The 25,454-nt window shown below is 51.7% G+C and overlaps 9 protein-coding genes across 9 annotated transcripts; 4 read left to right on the forward strand and 5 right to left on the reverse strand.

Moving 5' to 3' along the window:
* Nucleotides 1-630: 630 nt before the first annotated feature.
* On the forward strand, nt 631-2,420 carry N7477_000006 (putative MFS transporter; the record flags this gene model as incomplete). Its single annotated transcript, XM_056961669.1, has 4 exons — nt 631-793; nt 941-1,688; nt 1,744-2,211; nt 2,261-2,420. The coding sequence occupies 4 exons, from the start codon at nt 631-633 to the stop codon at nt 2,418-2,420; spliced, it is 1,539 nt and encodes a 512-aa protein (XP_056826672.1).
* Nucleotides 2,421-3,204: 784 nt separating this feature from the next.
* On the reverse strand, nt 3,205-3,816 carry N7477_000007 (uncharacterized protein; the record flags this gene model as incomplete). The annotated part of the gene is made up of 1 exon (XM_056961670.1): nt 3,205-3,816. The coding sequence occupies one exon, from the start codon at nt 3,814-3,816 to the stop codon at nt 3,205-3,207; it is 612 nt and encodes a 203-aa protein (XP_056826673.1).
* A 45-nt stretch (nt 3,817-3,861) lies between these two features.
* Nucleotides 3,862-4,464, reverse strand: N7477_000008 (uncharacterized protein; the record flags this gene model as incomplete). Its single annotated transcript, XM_056961671.1, has 2 exons — nt 3,862-4,012; nt 4,064-4,464. 2 exons carry the CDS (start codon nt 4,462-4,464, stop codon nt 3,862-3,864), a joined length of 552 nt encoding a protein of 183 aa, XP_056826674.1.
* An 807-nt stretch (nt 4,465-5,271) lies between these two features.
* N7477_000009 (uncharacterized protein) lies at nt 5,272-6,672 on the reverse strand (the record flags this gene model as incomplete). The annotated part of the gene is made up of 7 exons (XM_056961672.1): nt 5,272-5,544; nt 5,612-5,686; nt 5,745-5,858; nt 5,922-6,016; nt 6,065-6,204; nt 6,258-6,484; nt 6,535-6,672. 7 exons carry the CDS (start codon nt 6,670-6,672, stop codon nt 5,272-5,274), a joined length of 1,062 nt encoding a protein of 353 aa, XP_056826675.1.
* Nucleotides 6,673-8,609: 1,937 nt separating this feature from the next.
* On the forward strand, nt 8,610-10,435 carry N7477_000010 (uncharacterized protein; the record flags this gene model as incomplete). Its single annotated transcript, XM_056961673.1, has 3 exons — nt 8,610-8,643; nt 8,704-8,894; nt 8,933-10,435. 3 exons carry the CDS (start codon nt 8,610-8,612, stop codon nt 10,433-10,435), a joined length of 1,728 nt encoding a protein of 575 aa, XP_056826676.1.
* Nucleotides 10,436-10,654: 219 nt separating this feature from the next.
* On the reverse strand, nt 10,655-12,032 carry N7477_000011 (uncharacterized protein; the record flags this gene model as incomplete). Its single annotated transcript, XM_056961674.1, has 3 exons — nt 10,655-11,152; nt 11,200-11,363; nt 11,441-12,032. The coding sequence occupies 3 exons, from the start codon at nt 12,030-12,032 to the stop codon at nt 10,655-10,657; spliced, it is 1,254 nt and encodes a 417-aa protein (XP_056826677.1).
* A 962-nt stretch (nt 12,033-12,994) lies between these two features.
* Nucleotides 12,995-14,295, reverse strand: N7477_000012 (putative C2H2 finger domain protein; the record flags this gene model as incomplete). Its single annotated transcript, XM_056961675.1, has 2 exons — nt 12,995-13,123; nt 13,183-14,295. The coding sequence occupies 2 exons, from the start codon at nt 14,293-14,295 to the stop codon at nt 12,995-12,997; spliced, it is 1,242 nt and encodes a 413-aa protein (XP_056826678.1).
* A 3,694-nt stretch (nt 14,296-17,989) lies between these two features.
* Nucleotides 17,990-18,952, forward strand: N7477_000013 (dienelactone hydrolase family protein; the record flags this gene model as incomplete). Its single annotated transcript, XM_056961676.1, has 4 exons — nt 17,990-18,018; nt 18,070-18,140; nt 18,225-18,272; nt 18,348-18,952. 4 exons carry the CDS (start codon nt 17,990-17,992, stop codon nt 18,950-18,952), a joined length of 753 nt encoding a protein of 250 aa, XP_056826679.1.
* A 775-nt stretch (nt 18,953-19,727) lies between these two features.
* On the forward strand, nt 19,728-22,478 carry N7477_000014 (uncharacterized protein; the record flags this gene model as incomplete). Its single annotated transcript, XM_056961677.1, has 1 exon — nt 19,728-22,478. The coding sequence occupies one exon, from the start codon at nt 19,728-19,730 to the stop codon at nt 22,476-22,478; it is 2,751 nt and encodes a 916-aa protein (XP_056826680.1).
* Between the last annotated feature and the right edge of the window lie 2,976 nt (nt 22,479-25,454).

A 25,454-nucleotide genomic window follows, 5' to 3' on the forward strand; every position in this document is an offset into this window, starting at 1 on the left:
TGCTTGATATTCCCTTGTAGCTCACTTGTGTCAATCTGACCAGCTTCCAAAGGGCAGGCCGTCTTGATGACCACGAGAAATAGGCATCAGTATTGCTTAGAAGCAGTGTTTCGTGAAACCGGGAAGAAATAATTATAGTTAATTTCATATCAAATTCTTTCATCTACTAGTAAACAACCATCTTGGCCGTAGTCTTCGTGATCCATGGCCTCCTTGCATGCGCTGACTAACCTAACATGTCGGTAATCCCCAATCATTCAAATATGGGAAAGCTAGGGAATAAACGACGTGATTAGGAACAGATCCTTCTTTAAAACAACGATTGATACCATAATTTTCAGAGACAAAAAGAGTTGCCCTCATCAGCATCATCAGACCAACCACATTTGCTCCCAAAGGTGGCAGCAAAACTTTCTTCCTCGAACAGTATTCTGCGTGCATAATTAGGCGGTAGAACAGAGTCCTACATTGGATAGCGGTGAGTCACGCGATATCGGAGCTCCCGATCAGGAAGGCCTTTAAAGTCAAATATAAAATTTTCCTAAGTTGGTATTTGTTTACATTCAGAGCAGTTGTCTACGATTGAAATCCTTGAATAGCCCAAAGGCTGGGTACCATTAGACGTTGAAAATGATCCAAGTGGACGGTATTGGCAGTGTCGACACCGCGCGATATTCCGATAAGGATGTCGCGCTGGCGATGGTCAGCGATGTCGCCCAGGAAATCGATCCAGTCGTCGCAAAAAGAGTACTGCGAAAAATCGATCTGTACTTCATGCCCGCCATGTTAGTCGGTAAGTGTGTCCGTCGCCGACGAATCATCGTCAACTGACGGCAAACATTGATCTTAGGATACGGTATGGTGTATTATGACAAGGTGACGTGGCTCCTATTTTCAATAATGCAGCGATCAATTGACAGTCTTGAATAGGCTATTCTAGGAAGTGCATCCCTATTTGGTATGACCACCGATCTGGCTTTGAAAGTGGTCGATAATTCCACCTCTCCAGCCACAGTCGATACCTCTCGTCTCAGTTGGGCAACGTCAATTTTCTATTTTGGAATGCTGGCTGGGCTTTATCCGATGACTTTCATCTTACAAAGATTCAATATTCGATATATTCTTGGTCCCGTCGTTCTACTTTGGGCCTTTGTCTGTGCGGCGACTGCTGGCGTGTCATCTTGGCGAGGGCTATTTGTTCAGCGATTTTTCCTTGGTACTCCCCCGGCTACTTTCGGACCCTTTGATATCAAATTTTCTGACAAAATGGAAGGTTTTATTGAGAGTGTCATTCCGACGAGCTTTATGACAGTTGTCGGCAGCTACTACACGCAAGAAGAGCAAGCTCTTCGACAAGCTTGGTGGTTTTCCGGAACTGGTTGGTTCACCATCATTGGCGGAGCGCTGAACTATGGCTTCGGTCAGATAACATCCGGTTCATTGGCCAGATGGCAGTATATCTATATTTTTGCGGGCGCCTTGACGTTTTTGTTCGGGCTCTGGTGCTGTGCAATGCCCAACTCGCCGGTGTCAGCCTGGTTCTTGACCCCGGAGGAGAGAGTGATTGCTGTAGAGCGATTGCGAAAAGGCCAAACAGGCGTCCGTTGCCAGAAAATCAAATTCGATCAAATCAAAGAGTCCTTGGGGGATATCAAGGTTTACCTTGTAGCCATCATGATGGCGGCAGCGTGAGTTTTTCTGCACCCACAACATTGAAGTTGAAATCGGAAGTGACCCATATAGTTACACCATTAACGGCGCTATCTCTGGCTTTGGGCCACTAATCGTATCTACATTTGGCTATGAGACCACAGACTCGATTCTATTCCAATTCCCCGTGGGTGGGGTGTGTGTCATATTCATACCTCTGTGCGGTTATATTCCAACCGTGATTCCCAACTCACGCATTCCCATGTTGATTATATGCTGCTTGCCGGTTATTGCCGGCTGTTGTATCATTTGGAAATCTCAATGGGGCTATCATCCCGCCACTCCAGTCGTCGGCTATGCACTGACGGGTTTCTTCGGACCAGTGGTGAGCCTTATCATCACGGTCGGGGCTAGCAATGTGGCAGGAGCCACCAAGAAATCCGTGATGGCGGCCACGGTCTTTGTCGCCTACACTGTCGGAAACATAATTGGACCTCAGCTTATCAAGAGTGAGACCAAGGCTCAACACTATCCAGAGCTATGGACAGGTTTGATTATTTGGTGAGCCAGTCGGACAGGCATATCATTGGTAATACTAATGTGTTTCTAGCTATTGCATCACTATTGTCGCAGCCATTACTCTTTACCTGGTGCTCTGGAGGGAAAACCGCTCTAGAAGCAGACTGGCGTTAGATGAGGTGCAGCGTGACAAGATCGCCTTCGATGACCTTACTGATGGGCAAAATCCTTATTTCCGGTACGTTCTGTAAAGGATACTAGACCAAGTCATACAGTTTCACCACAGGGGCCGGGGCGGGAGGTTTGGTCTTGAACACGTCGTGCTCATAAAGGCCTTGGAATTTGTCAATTTTCAGGAACACAAATAAAAGCGAAAATGAAAGTGAATGCGAGAATTGAAAGCAGCGATATACAATCCATTGCATTTATCATATAATGCTTGAATCATATCCATTCACACCGAGGCTCAATTTCGGTACCCAGCTTTGCTTAATTTTAAATCAGTACGCGTTGGCGCATCAGAAAGCCATTGTCCTGAATTGAAATGAAAAATATTCCACTGCGGTCACCATTTATAATCCCCCCTGGTGCTCAGACTATCTGACTCTCGACTTGTGGCGTTGGGGAGTCAATAGATGTAATACGGAATTTTGAACATTGCGTTGCGCTTCGCCCACGAGGTCACGGCTTGTGTCAGAGTCGAATCAGTCTTCATTAAATGGAATGTCCATTGACAGAAGACTAATTCCCGGCTATGATAGATAACGTTTCTTCGATCCGGTCTCGATTTCAGGAAACTGGTCATTACCAGTGATGCGCGTTTTGGAGTGAACCGGAAGGCCGATGATGTGGAAAATCTTACGCTAAGCCTGACTCAACAACTTTTTCCTGGTCGTGTGTTCTAGTAAGTTTTTATGGTTGAGGTTGGGCGCTTCGGTGTTCACGGGATTATGGATTCGGGGGCGGAATCAGTCCACGCCCATCCAGGAGACTACCTAGGAGCGATGAAGTTGATCGATCTGATTTGTGAATAATCTAGCGACTGAACTCGAATGCCCACGCGGTATTGGCATCGGTCTGGTATATGGGGAATGTCAACGTGTCACCAGAATACGCGTGCGAAACAATGCCTCGGTCACTGGGAGCATCGACCTCATCATATACAGATGTGCCCGCGAAACCCCAGGTTTGAATATTAACAGAGCCATGACTTGGCAGTCCGACCGAAGACATACTGCGTACGGTGATCTGCCAGTTACCAGCAGTAACGCGCGCTCCAGAGAGAATACGCACTTTATCGGAATCAACAGTCGCGTACACGTCAAATAAACGATCGCCAGTGCCGGAAGTCTCCACACACTCGCCCGTCATGTTTAGATTGTAATACTTGTATACCTGATATTCCGGAGCCGACGTATAGTCTGTCGCGTTATAGTTCAAAGGATCGGAGGTTTTGGTGAGAAGATTCGCAAAGAGGTCGTGCAGGCTCCAACCGCTGAGCCAGTTACCACGCAATCCAAACGTATCGTAGCGTTCCAGTCGGGAGATCCACCAGGCTGCGCCAGATGGGATCTGCTCGGCTGAATTGGCATACTCGTTGATGTTAATCTGACGCTCAGGAAGGCCGTAGATCTTCAGAAGCGCCATCAGAGTACCGTTTGTGTTCTGGAGATCATTGTCCCAATCACCCGTTTATCCTTCCAGGTGATAGGCGTACTGTTCTGGAATAGTATCGTTGCCTGCAATCTGGGCGAGCCAGCTGGCCCACCAGCTGTTGCCAGACACTGGGCGATAAGCCAGCGTAGGCCCTGAGAGTTGAACTCGATCAAAGTCGGCATTCTCGCTGCATCTCAGTGTTAGCAACGCGGCCACGTTTTTAGGAGTGCTCACTTACCGAAGAATCTTGTGTGTTCGAATGTACAAATCGATCCATTGCTGCTGGGAGCGGACCCAGAAGATCTGGATGTCTGGTTCATTCCAGATGTCCCAAACAAGCCCGTCGAGAGCACCATGCGCCTTCAGATCGGCCATCAAAGTTCTCACGAAGAGGTCATAGTCGGACCAGTCGCCGTCGTCGCCGGGCCATACTGTCGAAGAGTTCGCGTGGTCAGTGCCCCAGATATCGTGAGGCAGAATTATGAAGTTTGCTCCGTATTTCCGGCACGTCTGGTAGTTGGATAGGGTTGATGCTAAACGGCCTTTGTACTCCTGCAGCCCCCAAATCCAGCCCCGAGCTGGCGCGTCCAGCTGAGCTCCTCCAGCACGCCCGTATTGAACCCCATCTGGGTATACCATTGATCGGGGATCTGGTTGGGAGTATCTGGAATGCCATAAATAAAACCAGACGCCCAATGTAAGGTTGAGCCCCTGGAAACATTGAGGTTGACGGTAGCGGTGATGTTGTCGGCTATTGCCAGACCTGCAACGAAGAATGGCGCAAAGGTTTTTATTGAGTACATTTCGGGAATCTTTCAATTCTAGCTTTCCAATGCTGAGTTAATTTATGCCCTTCAGGAGAGCGAAGCTGACCACCTTTTATCTCATTTGATCCAGTCTCACCCAATTCGGCTTTCCCGGTATTATTGACACTTCGCGGGGTGATCCACAACGTGAAGAGAATGCGGAGCTCCGATGATCCCGAGAGCCCCATGCTTTCGTCAACGTGGAGACAGTGGTCAGAATGGCATTCTGCAAGGTTGTAGGGACCTTTCCCGGGATTTGATCTGAAGAATCAGTACTGTGTCATCTCCGGTGGAGGGAACCCACATGATTCCGATCTCCTTGAAGGATTATCCCGGTGGAGCAGAGGAGACGTCCCACCTATATTTCGGTTTCATTTTTCACATATCATGTAATGTGTGGGCTCTTGTGCGCTGAGGTCCTGAAATGATGGGCGTATCTGAATTAAGAAATAATGTAACACTGTATAAAACACTCGTGCCACAATAAAAAAGGGAATCAAAACAAAGAAAAAAAAAGAGAGAAAAAAAAGAACTACGCGAAAGTGAAGGGTACGAAAGACAGAGCGGTGATGCAACATCTCATTTATGTCCAAAAGATCAGATTGATGTTAAGTATCTTCTCCAGCTTGTCAACGATGTTCTATGAACTTTGATCCTTCTCAGCACTGTGAACAATCGTTTCATGGGTCACTTTGATTACTCCGCCCTGACAAGTATGGCTATTGGTCTCCCACGCGCCCTCACCAGACGTACAAGTTGAAGCCTGCTCTCGCGAGGTTGGCAATATCATCTGTTCGTCGCTGACAGTGTTCCAATAAGTATCGGCAGGAAGTGATAGTGGGTGCAAGAACTTCTTGCGCTTGGGATACCCGCTTCCATCACCATCAGATAAGGGATAGCTCTGGCTGTCACTCTTTTTTGTAATATAGGGGACCCACTCGGCGGAGAACCCGGCGCAAAAGGGGGTAGATCATGGGAACGTTTCCGATGACGACGGCGACGAAGGTCTCGCGACAGGCCCAGCTTCCTGCTTGTTCCGCGCCATTTGCACCGGCCTAGAAATAAAGAAGATGTTAACCTAACGTGATTGTGTCAGGGAGACGATGTTCTTACCGTTAAGATCAAAACACAACGCAAGATTCCCGCCATCATGACGAACAATCCGCCGCTGAAAAGAATGAGAAGCTCGAGCTTTTCTCGCCACTGGAGTCGAGCTTTGAATAAAATCTGAGGGAATATTTCTTTCCTTAGCAAGGTCTCTCGAATTGCCGGACAAGGTTGCCGGCATACCGGAGCAGGAATACCAATGAGGTACACGTCGGTCACGACATTGAGCACGACAGTCACGTAAATATCAATCTTTGAGACGGCGGGCTGGCAGTAATCTATAATCAATCAGAACTGGTCGCATGTTGATAAACTGATTCTCTTACTTCCAGGGTTTGGGTTGATCTGCCAGTTCTTGTGCAGTGGATAGCAACCAAAGAGAATGGAGAATAGGGTGGCTATGTATGTTGCAGCGATCAATCCGTAAGCAACTTGGATGCGAACTCGCATGTTTATGAGACCAGCTCTAGACAGCTTGGTTATTATTGTCCCTGGACACACATAGCTTGCCATACTCACGTCAATCGAGAATAGAATTTGGCCATGCACGTCTTCAGCAGCCACAGTAACAAGGTGTATAACGACCAGCCCGCCACTTGAACCTTGGACCCTCCAACTCGTAGGCGGTATTCCTCCGACTCAGGAGACAAAGTGGACCGTTCTTCGTCCGTCATTGCATTATTCGCAAGACCATGAAACCACGCACCCACCATGTACGCGGCAGCCGTCTCAAGTCCGTAAACCACCTGGTGCACCTTAGCGAGGTTGTCACGAGCTCAAAAGGTAGCCTACTTACACATGCCAGCAGCATCAAATAATCATCCGGCTGAAAATTTCTTGGTCCGACCATGATCCATCTTGCAGTAGTCCTCAGACCGATAATCACGATGGCCACGGCCAAAAGCGTGAAGGCCTCTGTAACGAAATCACCCATGGCGCGCGCACGTAAGATCTGCTTGCCTCTCGTTGACAGAGAGATAGAACAAAGGTCCTGGAATCTACCGGGACGGGCCAGATAAAGAAGCGAATCGCAGGCGGGTGGTTGTAGGGTGACGGCAGCGGACAATATCCTGATGTTTCCCTTCGGCGCTTGTCATTGGAACCAGGCCGGACAAAGCAACTCCTTCGACCTGGTCGAGATATAAACATGATCCCAAGTCAAGGGGACATGGGTGAGTGCCCAAGGAAAGCCATAGAATGAAGGAACCCGTTACGCTTGAGGAGCATGAGGCGTGGAGACGACTTCACAACGGGCTAAGAAGGCCCTGTCAGCCCCAACGGCTTCCTTGATTGAGCGCCCACCTGGTCACATTTTGGGGTCCATCAGACGTCCAGAAACATTGGAACCCCAATCCTGGGATGCCAAGGACACCAACAAGGCCCACTGGACGAGGGATTTCCCCATCGAGTACCCGATCGACATTGCCCCGGTCAGGGAGGGGTCCTGACGGGACCCGGCGACAAGGCTTCGCAGATGAAATTGAGTGGCAGCTCGAGCATATGCCGAATCGGTTACGCGTATACATTTGACCGGTGAATTTTCTTTGTCCTGGACCAGGATGGGCTGTGACGCAGCGACAGGATGCAGCAATCATCTGTCAAGAGCCGAGCTAGTCAGGAGCCCAGGGGGAAGGATGCCCTCTCACGGCGAGTCTTTTGTGACGATCAGTCCTCAAGAAGTCTCTCCCCCCACCTTATATACTGACAGAGCTACCTACTTGGTTCATAGCTTTTCTCGTTTGCAATGCAGTTGATGGGATGATAGGTCTGTAGTCGTGTAGTCGCTTCTGTCAAAGTCAACTCTCCAACCCCTTTACAATTCATATCAGCTCATATCAGCCTACAACCAACATCGATGGATGTTCTTTGTTCATGGCCACACCCTTAGTCCCGTTCGAGACTCGGATGTCCATGACAGCGGTATCTCGGCACCTCCGCCCAACAGTGGGTCACAGCGAGCCGTGCACTCTACCCGAGAAGCTAAACCACTGAACACATCAGGTCCTCGAGATCATGTCATCTCCGAGAGTTCGATGGATATGCATGCAATCGACCCTCGGGCCTGCAGTTGGCCATTTTGCGGAGGTAGTTCACTCTTGAATAGCCCAAGGTAGTTTCTTCCAGGGACCGGGGGGCTGCGCCAGCCGGGTGATCTCTCGACTTATCCGTTGGAAAGCCAAGGAAAGGCAGTTGATGCTACGCTCCTGGATGAATTGGCACTATCAAGTCCAACTTCCGATGCTCGGGCGAGGCCCCCTATTTCCCAGGTGCCAGCGCCCTGGAACGGTCCCTCGCGCGCGAACGAGGGTTGAGAAAGGTAAGTGATCGGCCAACGGATGCGCGGCGCCGAGATGTCAAAACGACGGAGCCCGAGATTAACGTGTGGGCATTCTGCTAGCGATCGGCATTCAAAGCAGCCACAAATTATCATCACTATGATCATAAGGAAAACGTCTCCAAACGATCCTTAAAGTACTTAAAGTACCAAAAGAGGGCCCGGAATGCCATTGAATTGGATCACCTGCATGCCAAGCGGGAATCTGTGAATGGAGACAGGGAGTTGTCACTGTGGCTAGTCCGCGTGTAAACATAGGCGATTGCCTTCGGTTCTTGCAGTTGAGACATAAGTCCCCGCCCTAATGCGGGCAGCTCATTTCCCCTCCGGTCTTCTGGCGTCCCACTTCGAGAGCGCGGAAGAGCTAAAAAGACGAGCCAGCTTCGAACCGTGCCCTTCTCGTTTCTTTGTTTCCTCCGGCGGTCATTTGTTTTTCCACCGGTCTCTGAACAGCTTCGTGCGTGAATCCCAGATCGCAACCGCGTACTCTGCCTTGATTTCTCGATATCGAGTCAATCCCGCCCATCACTCACGCCATGGAGAGTTTGGACCTGGTGGTGGTTGGCGCCGGTGAGTAGTTGCGGAAAAACATGAGAGATCATGCACGCTGACTGAATCCCAACTCACCAGGCTGGAACGGGCTCGCCGCAGTCAAGACCTATCTTGACCTCAACCCGGACAGCAAGGTCTGTCTTCCAGACTCGGCCAGCTCCATCGGCGGGGTGTGGGCCAAACATCGTCACTACAAAGGCCTCAAATCGAATAACTTGTTGGGTACCTACGAGTTCAGCGATTTCCCCATGAACGAAGCCAGCTTTGGCGTAAAGCCCGGTCAACACATGCCTGCGATGTCATCCAGCGATATTTGGAGGCATACGCCGACAAGTTCGGTTTCGCCGACCGTATTCGGCTCGATCACACCGTGGAGAGCGCCGAACACAAGCTGGACGGAACATGGCAGTTGATCGTGTCGCACAAACAAAACTCCGTGACCATCGACACCCGCAAGTTAATCATAGCCACGGGGATCACTTCGCAGGCCTATTTGCCCGACTTTACAGGACAAGAGATCTTTGGTGTTCCTCTGATTCACTGTCGCGACATGCTCCAGCATGAAGCTGAGGTCTTCCAGCCCGGGAGACGAGTCACAGTGTTTGGCGGAACGAAATCCGCGTGGGATGCGGCCTATGTCTGTGCAACGTCCGGTATGAAAGTGGACTGGATCATTCGCGAATCCGGCCACGGTCCTTGTTGGATGGCACCCGCATATGTCACGCCGCTGAAGAAGTGGCTAGAGAAGCTGGTGACGACGCGACTCTTGACGTGGTTCAGCCCTTGTGTCTGGGGTGACGCCGATGGTTTCGGGCGTGTGCGCAGCTTTCTCCATGAGACTTGGCTGGGACGCAAGATTGTCGACGCCTTTTGGGCCGTGTTGACCGACGATCTCGTGCAATTGAACGGCTATGACAAGAACCCGGAAACACAGAAGCTGAAACCATGGGTGAGTCCATTCTGGATCGCCTCGTCGCTCAGCATCCTCAATTATCCTACCGACTTCTTCGATCTGATCAAGAATGGCACGATCAAGGTGCACATCGCCGAGATCGACCATCTCTCCGACCGTACGGTGCATCTATCCAGTGGCGAGACACTCCCAACCACAGCTTTAATCTGCTCGACGGGCTGGCGTTGCACCCCTAACTTGAAGTTTCTCCCAGAAGGCATTGATCGCGAGATGGGATTCCCCTGGAGTGCAGACCCTGTGGATGAGGACATGATCAAGGCCGCGGACGAGGAAATTCTCCGACGATTCCCTCGTCTGCGCAATGGGCCTCCTGCCAACCCCAAGTACCAACCACTCAGTCGACAGTCAGAGGCAGCTGCTCCACATCCATTCCGGATGACTCGATTCATGGTTCCGCTTTCATTCGTCAAAGAGCGATCTCTGGCTTTTATGGGAATCACCATGACCATCAACACGAACTTGATTGCTCAAGTCCAGGCACTGTGGATTTCTGCCTACTTTGGGAATCAGCTCACCCCCACAGCGACTGAGCGTTGTCCGTCCGCCATACGCGGAGCTTCGGGTTTCAAGATGGAGGACGACTCTGAGCTGGATCTGGCGTGGGAAACAACTCTTCACACAGAGTTTGGCCGATTTCGGTATCCAGGAGGCTACGGCCATCGCAACCCAGACTTTGTGTTTGACGCCATTCCATATATCGATCTAATGTTACGCGATTTAGGTCTGGCTACGGAGCGTAAGCGCGGTCTTCTTGCACAGTGCGTCTACCCTTATGGCACGGAGGATTATCAAGGACTGGTTGAAGAATGGAAAGCGAAGCAGAAGAGTCAGCAGTGATCGACATTGATCAATTAATCTCTTTCTTTCTGGGCGAATTTTTCGTCGCGCATCCCGCGAGATACCCTAGTTAGCTTCAATCTGAATTTACATCAATTGCGCGACTGGGTTCTCATTCATTGCACATGTCCCACGATTCGATCGTGGGTCCCGCATGTAAAGCATGAGGAATCATAGGGAGGCGCTTCGAACGAGTCATTCTTGCAGTAATCAAGATTCTTACTCAAGCAAAGCAAACTGCTCAAAAACTGCGACACCTGAAAGCCTAGTCTCGCTGGACTGCACTGGAGTACAAACATCTTGACGGTCCTCACTCTGCCCCTGGACAACCTCCCCCGACAGGCTGCCCGTCCACCGCATGTAGTATTTGCCGTCTCCAGCCACAAGACTGTCAATCGAAACATTGACCTTCAGCCAATTGTTCGAATTCCCTAAATCGAATTCCAACAAAAATCCATCCGGTATGTCACCCGCCCAGGGAGGGTATCGGCCACCAGTAGTATTGAAACTTCCAAATGGCCGAACAGTGAGAATTGAGGAGGTGCAGGCTGAAACGAGAACATCGCCATCCTTGGCAACATAGCTGCTCACGTAGGTTGTATTGCTTGGGTCATCGAGCGCAGAATAGCTGAACCAGACAATCGAATACGGCTCAAGACGGCCATGTCCCCAATACCAATTCTGGACGGACTCTAGAAAGGGTCGATCTGACCAATTCTACGACTCATTAGACTCTTCTTCAAAGAATTAGATATATCACTCGCCTTGTCATGGTATGCCGGCCCGCGAAACGACAGTCTCGACCCCTGGATGTTCATGTCTATCGTTCCAACGGCGTCCGGAATCAAGCACGCCCATCCGATATGGGGCGCAACCTCAAGCTTTGTGGTTCCAGCTTGTATTCCGCAGGCAGATGCGGTGTCAGGCCCTATATTTCGGTCGCAGTGTCAGTACAAACCATTTAGCACGATAGGACCACACCAACTGAGCTGAAAGTAACTCGACCCTCCACTTGTATCTCCTCCGAGGCAATGACGACCTCGTACTCGGACAGGTCCTCGTTCAGAGCCGTCCAGCTAAATCCTGTGGAACCCCAGTTCCCGCTACTTGGAGGCTTAGCAGAGTCTCCACCAGCAACGGTAGCAACGGTCGCTGGGATGTACTCTGAAAAGACAGTTCCATTGGCAAAGGAAGCCCACAGATAGGCGATGAGGACGGACGATCCGCTCGGATCTAAGAATGGGAATGCAGTAGCGGAGGAGGTGAAAAAGGTGACTACAATCGAGTCACCAGGGTCGGACTCGGAGACAGCATCGAAATACCACCAGTCGAATACGGAGGCATTGATTGAACTCACTTGTGGGCCGTCAAGTTTAAGCAACGCTTCCGAGCTCAAAGTTGCCTCGGAGGTCGATATATCGAATCGAACCTGACTGGTACCGTTCTGCACCTGACTGGAGATGAGATACTTCCAGTCATGAGGGTCGGATGCAGTTCGTAAGCTATCTTTTATCAAAGGATGAAGTTTCCGAGCAACTGCAGACAGTTCCACGAAGATGCCGAAGATCAGCACAAAAGAGATGATGCGAACCGACATTGCAGCTAAACGATCCGCCAAAAAGAAGAAGAAAAGGAAGAAGATTCACTGAATCGTATGCAGAGCGGAAGTACGAGCGTGATATAAGAGAACACTCAAAGCAGGTCTCAATCGTCATCAAAGACCCGGGTGGGGATGGTTTTGGAGTGTCAGACACGACGTGTTGCCTGAATAGGTGGAAGCTGCAACCACACGTTGTCAACACGAATGATTTGCGGTACAAACTTCGCGTGAAGGGGGCAGGAGGAAGTCTGGTCATTCTTTTATTGAGGCCTCGATAGACCGCGCTTGGCAGTCAGACCACGCTTTCGAACAATGGGACAGGTAGAGTATTGCAGGTCGCGCTGGTCAAGACCCGAGCGGCCCAAGAAACCCGCCCTGACCATTCTGGTGACCAAAGAGCCTGTCTGCATGCTTCGACAACTAACTTCTATTCCACAGGAAGTTCTATTGACCTGATGGAGCCTAAATAGTTGCGTCGATGCTTTGCTCGGACGACCAAGGGTACCTCCATCACTTGAGGAACGAGACTGCCGCGGGATTCTCACACGACTGGAAGTGAATCAGTGCAAGTGTAATGCAATTAATCATTCATGCTATATACCATCGAACACCGGACTCACGAGGTCCCCCGTAAAATAAACAGTCAAATCCAAGTGCTCGCTCTCAAGTCACAGAGAAGGATAAGGATCAATACACACGTCACACGTCAGGCTAAAAAACACAGTAATCAAACACGATCAAGACAGAAGATCAGACCATCCCAGTTATGCCCAGTGAACGCACCCTTCGCCAGTAACAGAAAAAAAAAAAAGACAGAAAGAAATTATAAAGAACCCCCGACTCCCAAGGCCGCTGTGGTTGATCCGTCATCCTCGCCTCCAGGGAAATACACAATGACGGGGGCTTGTAGTTGAGGAGCTGGGACGGAGACCACAGGAATGCAGAAATACCGAGCACGTCTAGGTGCGCCCGTTGATGACGGGACTGCCGTCCTCGCTGCGCCCTTCGTGTTTGACGGATCCATCAGCACCCACCTGGTTGCCATCCAGATCACCATCTTTACCGCAGCCCTTGACCAGAATGTGTCGCTGCAGAATCAAATGTTAGTTCGAGGTCACGGTCGCACTCCCGAAAAGAATATACACACCTTCAAGGCATCTTTGCGCGAGAAGCTCTTGTCGCAATGCGCACAAGGGAATGGCTTCACAGCCAAATGAATGCGCTTGTGACGTTTGAGATCGTGATTGCGGTTGAAGCTCTGTGGACACTGGTCGCATTTGAAGGGACGATCGGCCGCTGGCGCAGCCAGACCGTGCGGGGGCGGGTGAGCACCATACATATGCTGAGTGTTGGCAATATGCCCGCTGTTGAAACCCGGTAGCAGCCCTCCGGGCTGCATGCCGCCCATGACCGACATGGGGCTATTCGGGCTGTGCACATTCGTCATAACGGGACCATTCATGGCGGGTAAGGAGTACGAGGGCCATGGTTGGCGCGGATATGCCAAGTGATGCTGTGCACCGGGGCTTTGGGCGGGTATACGTCCAGGGTGGATACCCAGCCCAGCATGACCGATTGGGGACGGGCCGCCATACATGTGGGAGTAGCTGGCCTGGTGAGAAGTCGCGCCGTATAGAGAGTGGCCTTTGGGAGTGTAGGGGTCGTTCGATGGAATAGGAGCGGGCGATGTAGCGTGACCAGATGCATAGAGGGACATAGATACCGGTTGAGCGTTCGGAGGGAGACTAGAAGGTGGCGCGGGCAGAGAATGATGGAATGAGGCCAAAGGCGGCGCCTCGTAGGATTGGGATAGTCCGTCGGTCGTTGGAGGCGATGTCGCCGGTCCAGAACGTCCTACCATGCCAGATGGAGAGAAGGAGTTGCGCGCAGAGTAGGGATTGACACCGGGGGCCCACTGAGATGGGGCGGCACCATAGGGCGAAGACTGGGGCCAATACGCGGGAGGTAAATCCGACGAGACACCTGTCGACGGTGCCAAGGTTTGTGATACCGTGGCGGTCTCTCCGGATTGATTTGTGGCCGGGGGAGTCAACAGGTTGCCCACGCTCACATTCGGAGGCGGGTGGGACATGGGCGGGTGTCCAGCATGCGCGGAGAACTTGGGGGCCGCACTAAATGGTGGCGGCGGTAGTTCGAAGCTGGGCAAGGCCGGAGCTTGTGGGCGACGGCTCACCAACGGCTGTGAAGCTAGAGCATCCAGCGCCGATCCCATCGGAGGCGGCACCGCAAGGGCAGCCATGTGAACGGACGGATCTCGTGCGAACAAATCGGCTTCGGAAATCGATGGAGCGAGGTTAGGGGGAACAAAAGAGTGTCCCGTATTCAACCAGTCTCGACCACCTGTAAGGCCCCCAGAAGGGCTCGAAGAATCCAGGAGGGGCAAGAGGTGATCGCTGGTGCTCGCGATCGAGAAAGCAGTGACTTGATCGATGAGGCTCAAGTCGAGATTTTTTGGGGGTTTTTGGGTTGGCCTTTTTTTTTATAAAAAAATTAAAAAAAAAAAAGAGGATGGCGAGGAGGGAGAGTTGGAGAGCAAAGAGAGGAGGTGAATATTTTACGCTCCAAAGAGAGAGGAGAGGGGGGGGAGGAAACGGGCTGTCAGCCCTGAGAGGGGAGAAGACAGTGTAGGGAGATCGCGACTAAAAGGGAAAGAAAGTCAGGGTCGACGAAAGCGCGAGTAGTGCATGGTCTCGAGATTTTGTTCCTGGTGAATATCCCCAAATCACTGAAAGTTGTGTATAGCCGTCGAGGGAAAGAAGCTTGAGGAGGAAGAGGAGGAAAGGATAAGAAGCACAAGCCGTGGCGTTGGGGAGGCGCAGAAGCGCGGGGATAGCAGAGGGTAATTATAAGAGAGAGAGGTATAGGTGTATAGGGACGCGAAGAATGGTGGGACCCGTGGTCGACGCGGGTCTGGCCAGCGTGGGGAACGAATGGAACGAATGGACTAAATGGACGATGCGAAGACTCCAGAAAAGAAATGTAGATGGAGCAAAATCCCAAAGAGGAGGGGCAACGTGGTTGACAGGCCCCGGTTGACCGTTCCGAAGTGTCTCTCTCTCTCTCTCTCTCTTTTCTCGATCCAACTATTTGCTATGGCTACTAGTGCCTCTAATTCTGGGTTCACCCTCCGATGGACGATCTCTCTGCTGGATACTGGTCCACGGGTAGACTGACACAAGTCAAAATAGAAGAAAGTCAGACACAGAAAGCGGAGGCTCTCCTTGCGTCCCGACTCGCGTGAAAAAGCAAATTGGAAAAAATAATATAAATGAAAAGGAAAGTGAAAAGGGTTCAAGGAAAGGGAAGAAAAAAAAAAAACAAAAAGGAAAAAAAAAAAGGGAAACGGGAAAAGGGAAAAGGGAAATAAAAAAACCCCCCCTCCCAAAAGAAACAGAGGAAATGAAAGAATGGAAAAGAAGAAAAAACTCTAGAATGCGCGCTAACGATAAGCTAGGACCACAAATAGGGGACTGTGAAGGTATCACTCCGGAGAGAAAATCTATTCCTGACCATCTCCGGCTATCACATAATATCGGTTTTCCTTTTTGATGTTCCCACTCCGTATCGTCCTCACTTTAACAATCAGACCCGGTCAGATTCCTGCCCAATGCGCGTAGCGGACGCACGGACATGGCCGGAATGGCCAGAATACGAGCCATGGGAGTCTGGAGCCGTCGCCTCTGATGGGCAGAGACAAGCGAGCCACGCGCATGGTCATTCGCCGGTTCCCGGCGCGCGAGAGCGGATCTCGTTAGGTCGAGTTCGAAGTTGGGTCCCAGAGTCTTTTCGCGGTCTATTTGGGTCTTTTTAGCCCGTCTCGCTGGTCATCTGCACCCTTTCGGCCCCCAATGGCATGGAGGTTTTTGTCCCCGGGTTCGCCGGCCATGGTTCTGTACGAGATTGCTCTCTCTCTCTCGCTCGCGAGACCGTGGCACCAGGGAGAACCAATAATCAGCATGGCACCAGACTGTCGGGTCTCCTCTAGTATATCCGGCGCGCGTGCGATCGGAGTGGCGTACGGAAAGGGTTCAGCTGGCTCACCCCTTGATCTATGTCAATTTACTTGGACCTTCGCTTCCACGCCCCCGGGGATTATCTTCCCTTATCCCGCCAATAGTTGCCTTCTCTTTGCCGGTGTCTGCATAGGTTTCGGATGAAAAGGGGAGGGGGAAAGAGATTCACCAGTGAATCATCATCTGTTAAAATGTCAAGATAGGTGTCAGTGTCGGTGGTCAACTGTAGGCGTTGCAACTACGGAAGTCCCGAGGTAGATCTGTCGTTTTCCTTTTGCCCGGATGCCGCCGTTCGACACTTATCGGGGCTTCCCACAGGATCGCGATCGGGACTGCATACTCTATAGTGCCCGTCGGGCCTGCAATTGATTTCCAATTACCTTCGTTCGAAAAAGGGAAAACGACTGGATGCGTGGCAATTTGCCTTAGGATTGGGTTCCCCCACCCCCACCTCTTCCCAGAGTCACATTCCCAGAAAAAAATAATCCCTGTCGGGGGCCCCTTGGCCTGTGTCTTCCCATACTTCCTCCTAGCACAAGCTCCAAGCACGTACACAGAGAGTATTGGTACACTCCTAGGATACACGATAGCTCTAGAATTCGAAAGTCCTCTCGCGAGACCCACGATGGAGGTCCGACTATCGGGCTCCCTCGTCCATGCTGTTGGAGCCGTGTACATCGATTTCCCGATCGAAGCCCTGATCGTCCCCCTCGGTAGTTTCGCTGCCGATTTGCTAGCGAAGCTCCAGTGCTCCAGTGCTCATGCAAGGTGGCTCCTACCTTACAGATGTGACAGCGCGGGTGGATCCACCAAACTCTTGTCTCGGGCTCGAGCCATGCGATCGTCGGTTCGGTTCCTGCCGGTGGCTTCGGGCGAGGCGGTTTGGCGTTGGACCTTTCACCATGAACAGTAGTTGATCGACTTGTAAAGGGTACGGGAGATCGACCTTGAGCTTCGCAAGGACTGCGGCTCGGCCTTTGAATTTTGGGAAATGTAGGAACCTCGTGCATCCTGTGTCTTTGGATCTGCGTTTTTGTCTGTTCCATTTTTATTCTTTTTTTTTCTTTTGATTTTCTCCCCTGATCATCTTTGGTTGCTGGGGCTTCCCCCGGTCATTCAGGACTAAGTAGCCAAATCCCGCAGCGACTTGCAGAGACCGGTGAATCACAAACGATCAGTCCCCGCATATAATTACGCGGCTACTGGTGACTGTCGATGGAGAAGCGAAGCATCTCGAAGCCCAATCTGGGGCCATCAAGCGTAATCATTGTTAGATCCCGTGAAGCCTCGCAATGAAACCGCCTTTGACATCTCGTGTCCTCGAAACTTTCGTAATACAGTTCAAGAGCCAAATCGAGATCCAGCCGGCAGCTATCCAGATCTTCGTGCTCTATGTCCATGTGAGGCTCTCGTTCTCGGCGTTGTCTCGCTCTTAGTTTGATCTGCCAACCTAAACTCGAGTCCATCTAGATTATTAGATTTCAATGTGGGGTGCATTGCATGGTGGAATGTGATACCCATAGATTCGTTGCACTGTCGGGCGGCGCTGAGACCCCAAGGGTTTTTGAATCGATTGCAGAGCGATATAGTTACTGATCAAGGTGCACTCGATACCGAACGATACCTACCGTCGGGGTACCTCCGTTCATACTGACTACAAGTCTACCTCAAAACGCCCACAGATCATTGATGGCTTGTCAGTCGTGTGAACCTGATAACCCAAAAAGACCCAACATATAACCGAGTCGCACCAGGTTGCTGATTGTCCGTGATGACGTCAAGCGGGGTTGGATCTGGACGAACTTCCTCCAACTTCCGTCATTCTCGCTCTTCACTTATTCAGTCTCTCTTGATCGCTACCTAGCACTTCTTCTCACCTCTCTCAATCTATAAGATCAATCGATTGTCTAATTGGCGAACATGTCCGGCATCAGCAAGGCATGCTGCTCGTTCGTCCTTTTCTCCCTCCCGGTCACGTAGCACTGCTAACGAGCGACCAGGATTCCGCCCGTCGTGGCTAAGGGATACCAGGCCAAGGGAAGCTATCAGACAATTAACGGCCTGAAGACCTGTAGGTGTGCAGATTGGACCGAGTTTCCTCGGTCGCATGACTTCGAGTTCACATAGGACGCGAAGTGACTGACCCTTCCAACAGACGTTACAGGCCCTGAGTCGGCAACTAAGGCCATCTTGGTCATCTACGGTAAGTCATAGCTCTTTGAAGTGATGCAAGTATGTGACTTGTGGGACCATACTTACGTACCCGTTCTTGCACCAGATATCTTCGGCTTCTTCGACCAGACCATCCAGGGTGCCGACATCTTGGCCACCTCGAACGAGCAGAAGTACCGGGTATTCATGCCCGACTTCTTTGAGGGTAGCCCTGCCGACATCTCGTGGTACCCACCTACCACCGACGAGCACAAGCAGAAGTTGGGCAACTTCTTCTCGACTCAGGCCGCCCCGCCCAAGACTCTCTCCAAGATCCCCAATGTCGTGGCCGAGGCCAACAAGCAGGCTCCCGGCGGTAGCTTCCAGTGGTCCATCCTAGGCTTCTGTTGGGGTGGAAAGATCGCCGCTCTGTCCGCCGGTGCTGATAACAAGCTCTTCAAGGTTGCTGCGCAGGCCCACCCGGCCATGGTCGACCCCAATGACGCCAAAACCATCAACGTGCCTTTCTTGATGCTTGCCTCTGGGGACGAGCCTAAAAACGATGTGGAAGCCTTTAAGGCCAACCTGCAGGTGCCCAACCACGTTGAAACCTTCCCGACCCAGATCCACGGCTGGATGGCGGCTCGGTCGAACCTGGAGGATGCCGATGTCAAAAAGGAATACGAGCGTGGCTACAAGACTGTTCTTGAGTTCTTCCATCAGCACGCGTAGAATATAGCTTCTATGAATTGCCGCAAACGATGACGGAACACGAATCATGAATTATCTGCCCAATGGAGCCTTTTGCCAGTGCTGCAATCGTAAAGTGGCCCCGAGCATCGGAGAAAAAAATGTGTAGAGTATCAGACTAAAGTAGATGAGGTAGGTCAATCGTCAAGATAGTCGTCCAAACAGAAGCCGATTCATCCGTTTTACCCAAGGCCAAATCGGGTGAAACTCGGCTCCCCGCTTCTGTTGCCGCTTGAGTTCCGCTGCGACCCGAGATCAGCACTTCAAGCTTCTGGGTCTACCTTATCTCAAGCTCTTGTCTCGGTGAGCTGTTGCATTACTTCTACTTGAAAGACACCGGCACATGCGATTCAGCGCTGGCATGGTTGATCTGGGTTAACATGTCATTCATCTTTGGCCGTCGACGTTCCCAGTCTGACGTGAATGATCACGACAAGAGAGCAAGGCCAACACTTGCACGTCACTCTTCATTAGGACCCCACCAAGATGAAGAAACAGGAATTCTCCACACACTCTTTCGAAAACGAAACGAGAGCACATCTTCAGATCCTCCCAAGCTCGTGAAGAGCTCGGTAAGGCTGCAACTACGTCATGAGAGGCTACATCTAATTGATCATTTAGAGTCAGAAGGGTGTCCCAAGGATTGACACACATGAGGTGGCTAGATCCAAGAAGAGTCGCGACTCACCTCGGTCTTCTCGACAAGATCTCTCGTGCAGTACAGCGGGTAGCCCCGAGCTTCCCGCTGATGTGGCCCATGGGGGAGCCAAAGCAGCCGACAAATATCCAGGATGCTTTGGAATATCAATTAAATGCGGCTTGCGGCTCCCAAGGTGACCTCAGTGATGCAAGCGCCTGTCAAAAAGATGGATACTGCTTTAGCAAGAGAGATGTCAAGGCCCTCTTATCAGGAGCACCCCATTTCCTCTTAGAGAGAGGCAAACACGGTCGCTGGTATCCGCAAGTGATTTTCCCCTGGGACGAACATAGTCCATCGATTCAGCGCATGCTGGATCGTAAGCCTCTTTCACACGCATCATTCACGCTCTGCACTCTTCATGCCCATCTGCCAGTCCCGGATGACTGGGCAGTAAAGGGCGGAGTCCCAATTCAAATAAAAGATTGGCATCGATCAGGGGCTTTCAAACGGGCTGCTTTCGATGTAGGCGTGTTCGAAGTGCCAAACATGCTCGCGAACAATGGGCGAGAGCCTGGAACTGTCGGCTTCCGACATTTCTTGGAGTTTCCATTGGCCGATGCAGTCCGATATACCGGTCCTCAAGAGGCGAGGCAGGCACCGAATTTGCAGCGAGTCACGACACTCCCAGCCACAGAGGCGTTCGAACTGATGGATTCGTACAACAAGCCGTATTCTCAATGCCTCAGCGGCGCCGTCTTCGATCGACGTCAACTCATTCGGGACGGGCCTACGGGGTGGAAACGCATCGGGGTACGGGATATTAATCTTCAAATTTTGACCAAGCGATTGAATCAGCTGCGGCAGTTGCGCTTGAATGTACTGCATGATGGTTCGACGGTCACGATTCTGGATGTTGAAACTCCCCGTGAGATGCATGATCTTCTCCACACACATTTCCTCCATCCTCGCCCACCTCCAGCCGATCTCGTATTGGGTCATCCGCAGAGCATCAAGTCTCAAATTAAGACTTTGGCCACTGTGCTAGCCACTCCGGGGGCTTGGATCGATTTCAGCCTGCCGGAATGGCGTTTTCGAATAGGTCAAATTCTATACGAGACTCCGCCACATGGGGACGGGGACTGTGTCAAATTTGGTCCCGCGGTGTCTAGAGAGCCGTGGATCAACTCGGGGATGGAACGCAAGTGGTTGCTGGTTCAACTGCTCCTGGCGGCAGAGCTGCTGTTCCGACTTGATGCCTTTGTTCATGTCGGCATGCTGCATGATCCCCACGACGGCGTCATCACGGCGCCAGAACTTCAGCACTTCGACAAATTGCGTGAGGGCAAAGTCAACTGGGATTTGATTGTTGTGCGTCGGTTCCTTGACAACCTCGAGATCACTTGCGCCTCTCCTTCCGATGCGCCGTCTGCCCTCAATCATCAGTTTGTAACCCCGATTGATAAGGTGCCTACCAAAAGCCGACGTTTCGCTCTGCTCGACTCCATCAGTCGCCGTATCGCATCTACTGGCGGGCCTGATATTCATTCCGCCTGGCAATGTCGGATCAGCTCCCCTCACGTTCGACAGCAACTGGAAGGCCTCTACGTCTTCGCCGAGAACATCGGATGGCCAAGCGTGGATGCTGTACGATCTACGTTTGAACAGAAAATGAAAGATGGAAAAGATCCACTCCTTCCAAATGAGTGTCTGCGCAATTTGGAGAATCACTCCGCTATCAAGGCGACGGTACTGGACAAGGAGAAAATGTATACACGCAGCCAGTCACGTCGATGTGTTGAGCTCCACAGTTCGTGTCGTGAAGACAATGACCCTCATGCAGACGAGCCTCTAGGCTGGGTTTCTCGAAGCTTACTCTCAGGATTGGTCATTCCGGGCGAACCAATTTGCCATCTACTTATCGGTACTCTGCTGGAAAACGATGACAATGCAATTGAGCAACTGGGGCCCAAGGCAAACCTGTTCGGTGGCTTCTCATATAAAGGACGCAGCTACTGGAGCAAAGCTTCGATCGTTGGCCGTGTACTATCCAGCCTAGAGGGCGCCAAGACTTGTATGGGCTGGGTGGGCAGCGACGTGCTTCCACGCGATGCGACTACGAATGAGAGCTTGGAACCTGGTTGGTTCGAGGTTCAGGCCAGCGAGGCTCTATGCAAGACTGGCAAACCTCGCATCAAGCAAGCCGGGAAACTAGCCATGGAGTCGTCGCCTCTGGGCATGGGCGACATCACTGCCGAGTCATTTACACTCCCTACCGACCAAGCCGCCGAGTCCACGCTCGGTGTCCAGCTTGATGCCCTCACCTTGTCAGTAACTTCTTCCGGGAAGCGGAAGATTACTGTCAGTGACCAGGCCAAGCTTTCGTTCTCCCTTGACGGATCTGTAGAAGTTCCCACTACGGTTTCCTTCCCTCTCACACATCACGTGCGCTTCATTTCGGCCCACGAATGTCGTCCACCGCTCGGTTTCACTGCGCATCACCAAATTGGCTCGTCGGAGGAGCCAACAGCCAAAGACTGGGGGAAGCACAAGCGTCTACCAGGGCATCCGTTGCACCGATCTTTCCCGTATCGGCATATCTCGCTGGAATCCCTGCCACGCCAGCCAGCCCCGCAGACGGATTCGCCTTCTGGACAAAGCCCCGAAGTACTCGTGATTGATGCTCGCGGCAGTCGAAGCAAAGAGACCTTCGCGCGGGCCTGGTGCGCGTCCATTGGCTGCCACGCGGTGATCGGCCGAGTGGGGAGGGCGTGCGTCGCGTGCTGTGTCAGGGAGGCGAGGGCCTTGGATGTTCAGGTAGTGGTGAGAGTGGGTGAGAGCGCAGTTCATGTCTTGGGACAGGTGAGATGATCGTCTGAATTCCCCCGCCCGATGTACATCAATTCGGTGGCGAAACGGGGGTCATGGAGGGGAAGCTGGATGTGCAGGCGACTGCGGGAATTTTCCACACTGTACAGAGCCATGTCTCCATGATGTAGAACGCGCATTTTCCGTTCGCCACATGGAGCCCTTGAGTATCTTGCGCAACGAGTAGATCACTTCCGGGCACAACTGGCCAAAGGTGAACTTTCGGCGATATACCGGCATTCACAAAATCACACGGGCCCTAGCCCCCTTTTCAGCCAACCCGTTTTTCTTCCTCCCCTTTCCGAGATTCCCTTTCCGAGATTCCCTTGGGGAATCGAGGCCAACGTCAGTAGCGAGCTAGAAAACTCCAGAAAATACCACCTTCCTTTTTTTTCCAGGGGAGGGAGTCCCAGAGAGGAAGTTTTCGGTCTTGGGAGGACGCGTAAGTGCAGGTAGCAAGTCAAAAGAGGGAGACCCATTACAAGCAGCCGAGCAATGCCGTAAGGGGTCAAGGGCCCGAGAATGGTGAAACCACCGGGTCTTCATCCAAAAGTGCTGTGTGAGCCAGTGATGTCCCTACATACCCACTCCACGCGAGAATGCATCTCTTGAGTGTAAAAGAAAATAAAAATAAAAATGAAAATAAAAACTGGATTGAACAAGATAATCGTTAATTTTTATTTTTATTTTTTCTAGAACAAGAGCAGACTGGATCCCTCGAGATCGGGCCCGCGATATGATAACGTGTAGATCTCGGACACGAGTTGGATTCTTGCACATTGCTCCACCTCGGGAATGAGAGCGCAGAACCACGACTGGGGCTCAGCTCAAACATTCCTGAGAGATTGCATCGTGGTGGACCCCAACGGACGAGGTACAATGCGCAATGAATCCAATCAGGCGATCCACTGAGTAACACCGACTCTATCCCCAAGAAGTCGAATCATTTGCCAAATTGGCCTTGCCGAAAGAGTTTCGATCCCCGAATGGATGCGCAGGTGGTTAAATCAGGCTCGAGACTACGGTCTAGGGAGGACTCCGTACACCTGCAGCACCTGAGGCCGGCAGTTGGTTTTGGCAGATGGAAATATGGCTGGCCACTAAGCCCGGCTCGGTTTAGCGAGGCGGTCCAAGAGCGAGTCATTGCAGAAGGAAAAGAACAAGAGAGACAGTACGGAGAACTCCGTACTTGACATAGTGCCAGAAGTCGCTAGATATTGACCTCGGGGCGAGGTTTTGCCGGAGTGCCGGCTGCCCTACAGTGTTGAAACTAGAGGCTAGAATGCTTCTCGAATGTCTCAGATTATAGGCGCGACATCTTTTTTTTTTTGGGGTTTGGACATCAGAGATCTGAGTCAGCCCTAGACCCTTTGTTTCGCAAGTCCTCGTTTCAGATCGGCGCAACGTTGAGACCGGGGGGGGGGGGCATCCCGGGCCTGAGCCAATTACCCAACCGAGGCCGAGGAAATTCAATGTACTGTACGAACATGCGGTCGGAGAAGCCTTCTAGGATCCCGCGTATATTGTATACCCTGGCCCTGGCGTCCTGCTGGAGGGGGAAACATGGATTCCAGTCTGGGGGCCACTGCCAGATCTATCGCGTGCTTGACCAGCCGCCGCGTCAACACATGCGCCTTGTAAATGCACCCCGACCTCTTCGGATATCCCAGACCCAATCATGACCTGCCTCCGGGTCTTCCCAAAGCTGCTTCGTCGATCTTCGCTCAGAGCGTGCTCGGCGGGGCCAGAGCTGAATCTCTCATCTCTCATCGTTGCCCAAAAGGCGGTCGCGCCACGCCGAGAACGAGCGAAGTTCCGAGGATGCCAGAACAAAGGGAAATGGGAGATGAGAAATAAGACATGCGCCCGAAGTACTCACAGACGATGCGCCCGGCGTCCTTCTGGTGGAAGAAACGCACACCGCATCCAGAAATGCGATCCAGGGCCGCGCCTTGACACGTTGCTTGCCTCTCGGGGCCGGTAGAATGTCCGAAATGACCACTGATGATGGTCATTGATGTTCACTATCCTCACCTCTCCTTTCCCCTTTTTCTTTTTTCCCCCTTGCCTTTGACAGGAAAGCATCGTGAAAGGTGGGAACCCCCCCCATTCGCTTTATCGCAGATCGCGCCCCATCCTCATCTCGACCCTCTCTCAAGATGCTGTCGAATCTTCCTTTCTGCTCCGCATGGGTCCGTGATGGAAGCTCGCTTCTGGATTCGAAGGAGATCGCACGTTCCGACGGGTGCCAAGGCTACGGCTGTAACGCGCTACCGCATCGCGATGATCCTTAATCAAACCTTGACGGCGTAGGCCCACTTGGTGCTAGTCTGTCTCAGAAAACGGCAAGATCGCTCAGCATCATCCCACGAGCCCGTTGGTGGCTAATGTCGAAGCCATCGGACCGTTGTCCATCTCGGGCGTAGTTGTGCATTCCTTCTCCGATCTACTGCCCTAGCGACAAGGGTAACGATGTCACTGTCGCTCGGTATACTCCGTTGACTCTAGAAGGCGTCAATCCTCTCGGACTTGGCGAAGCCGCAGCTCGATCAGATCCAAGGGTACTGAGGACAGGTGTCGATGTAATGAGGATGGTCCTCATTGACCAGGTTGCCGGAAATTCCTTCAACCAAGGTACCCGAGCCCGAGCAGGACTGGGCTCCGTCAAATTGTATAAGCTAAAACTGGATCGGTGACTAAAGTGCCCCCGACAACCCTCATTGGTCACTCGGCAATTACTGGGATCATGGAAGCCCGTTGGGTTTGACCCTGCAAAAGCTGGAGAGGAAAAATCCCTGGGACCCAAAAGTTGAACTCGAAAGTGAGACGATGACATCGACGGAACCCGCTAAGTAAATTAAGCTACGCCCAAGATTCGAGAGAAGACTCATCGAAGGTGGTCAAATGAAAAAAAGAAAAAAGAAAAGAGAAAAAGAAAAAGAAGAGGGAAGAAAATTGAAGAAAAAAAAAGGGGGGGAG

The sequence above is a fragment of the Penicillium maclennaniae genome, assembly GCF_028827695.1.
Source record: "Penicillium maclennaniae strain IBT 15551 chromosome Unknown utg000001l:1.0-3280838.0:1.0-3283122.0, whole genome shotgun sequence".
In the NCBI taxonomy this organism is placed as follows: Eukaryota; Fungi; Ascomycota; class Eurotiomycetes; order Eurotiales; family Aspergillaceae; genus Penicillium; species Penicillium maclennaniae.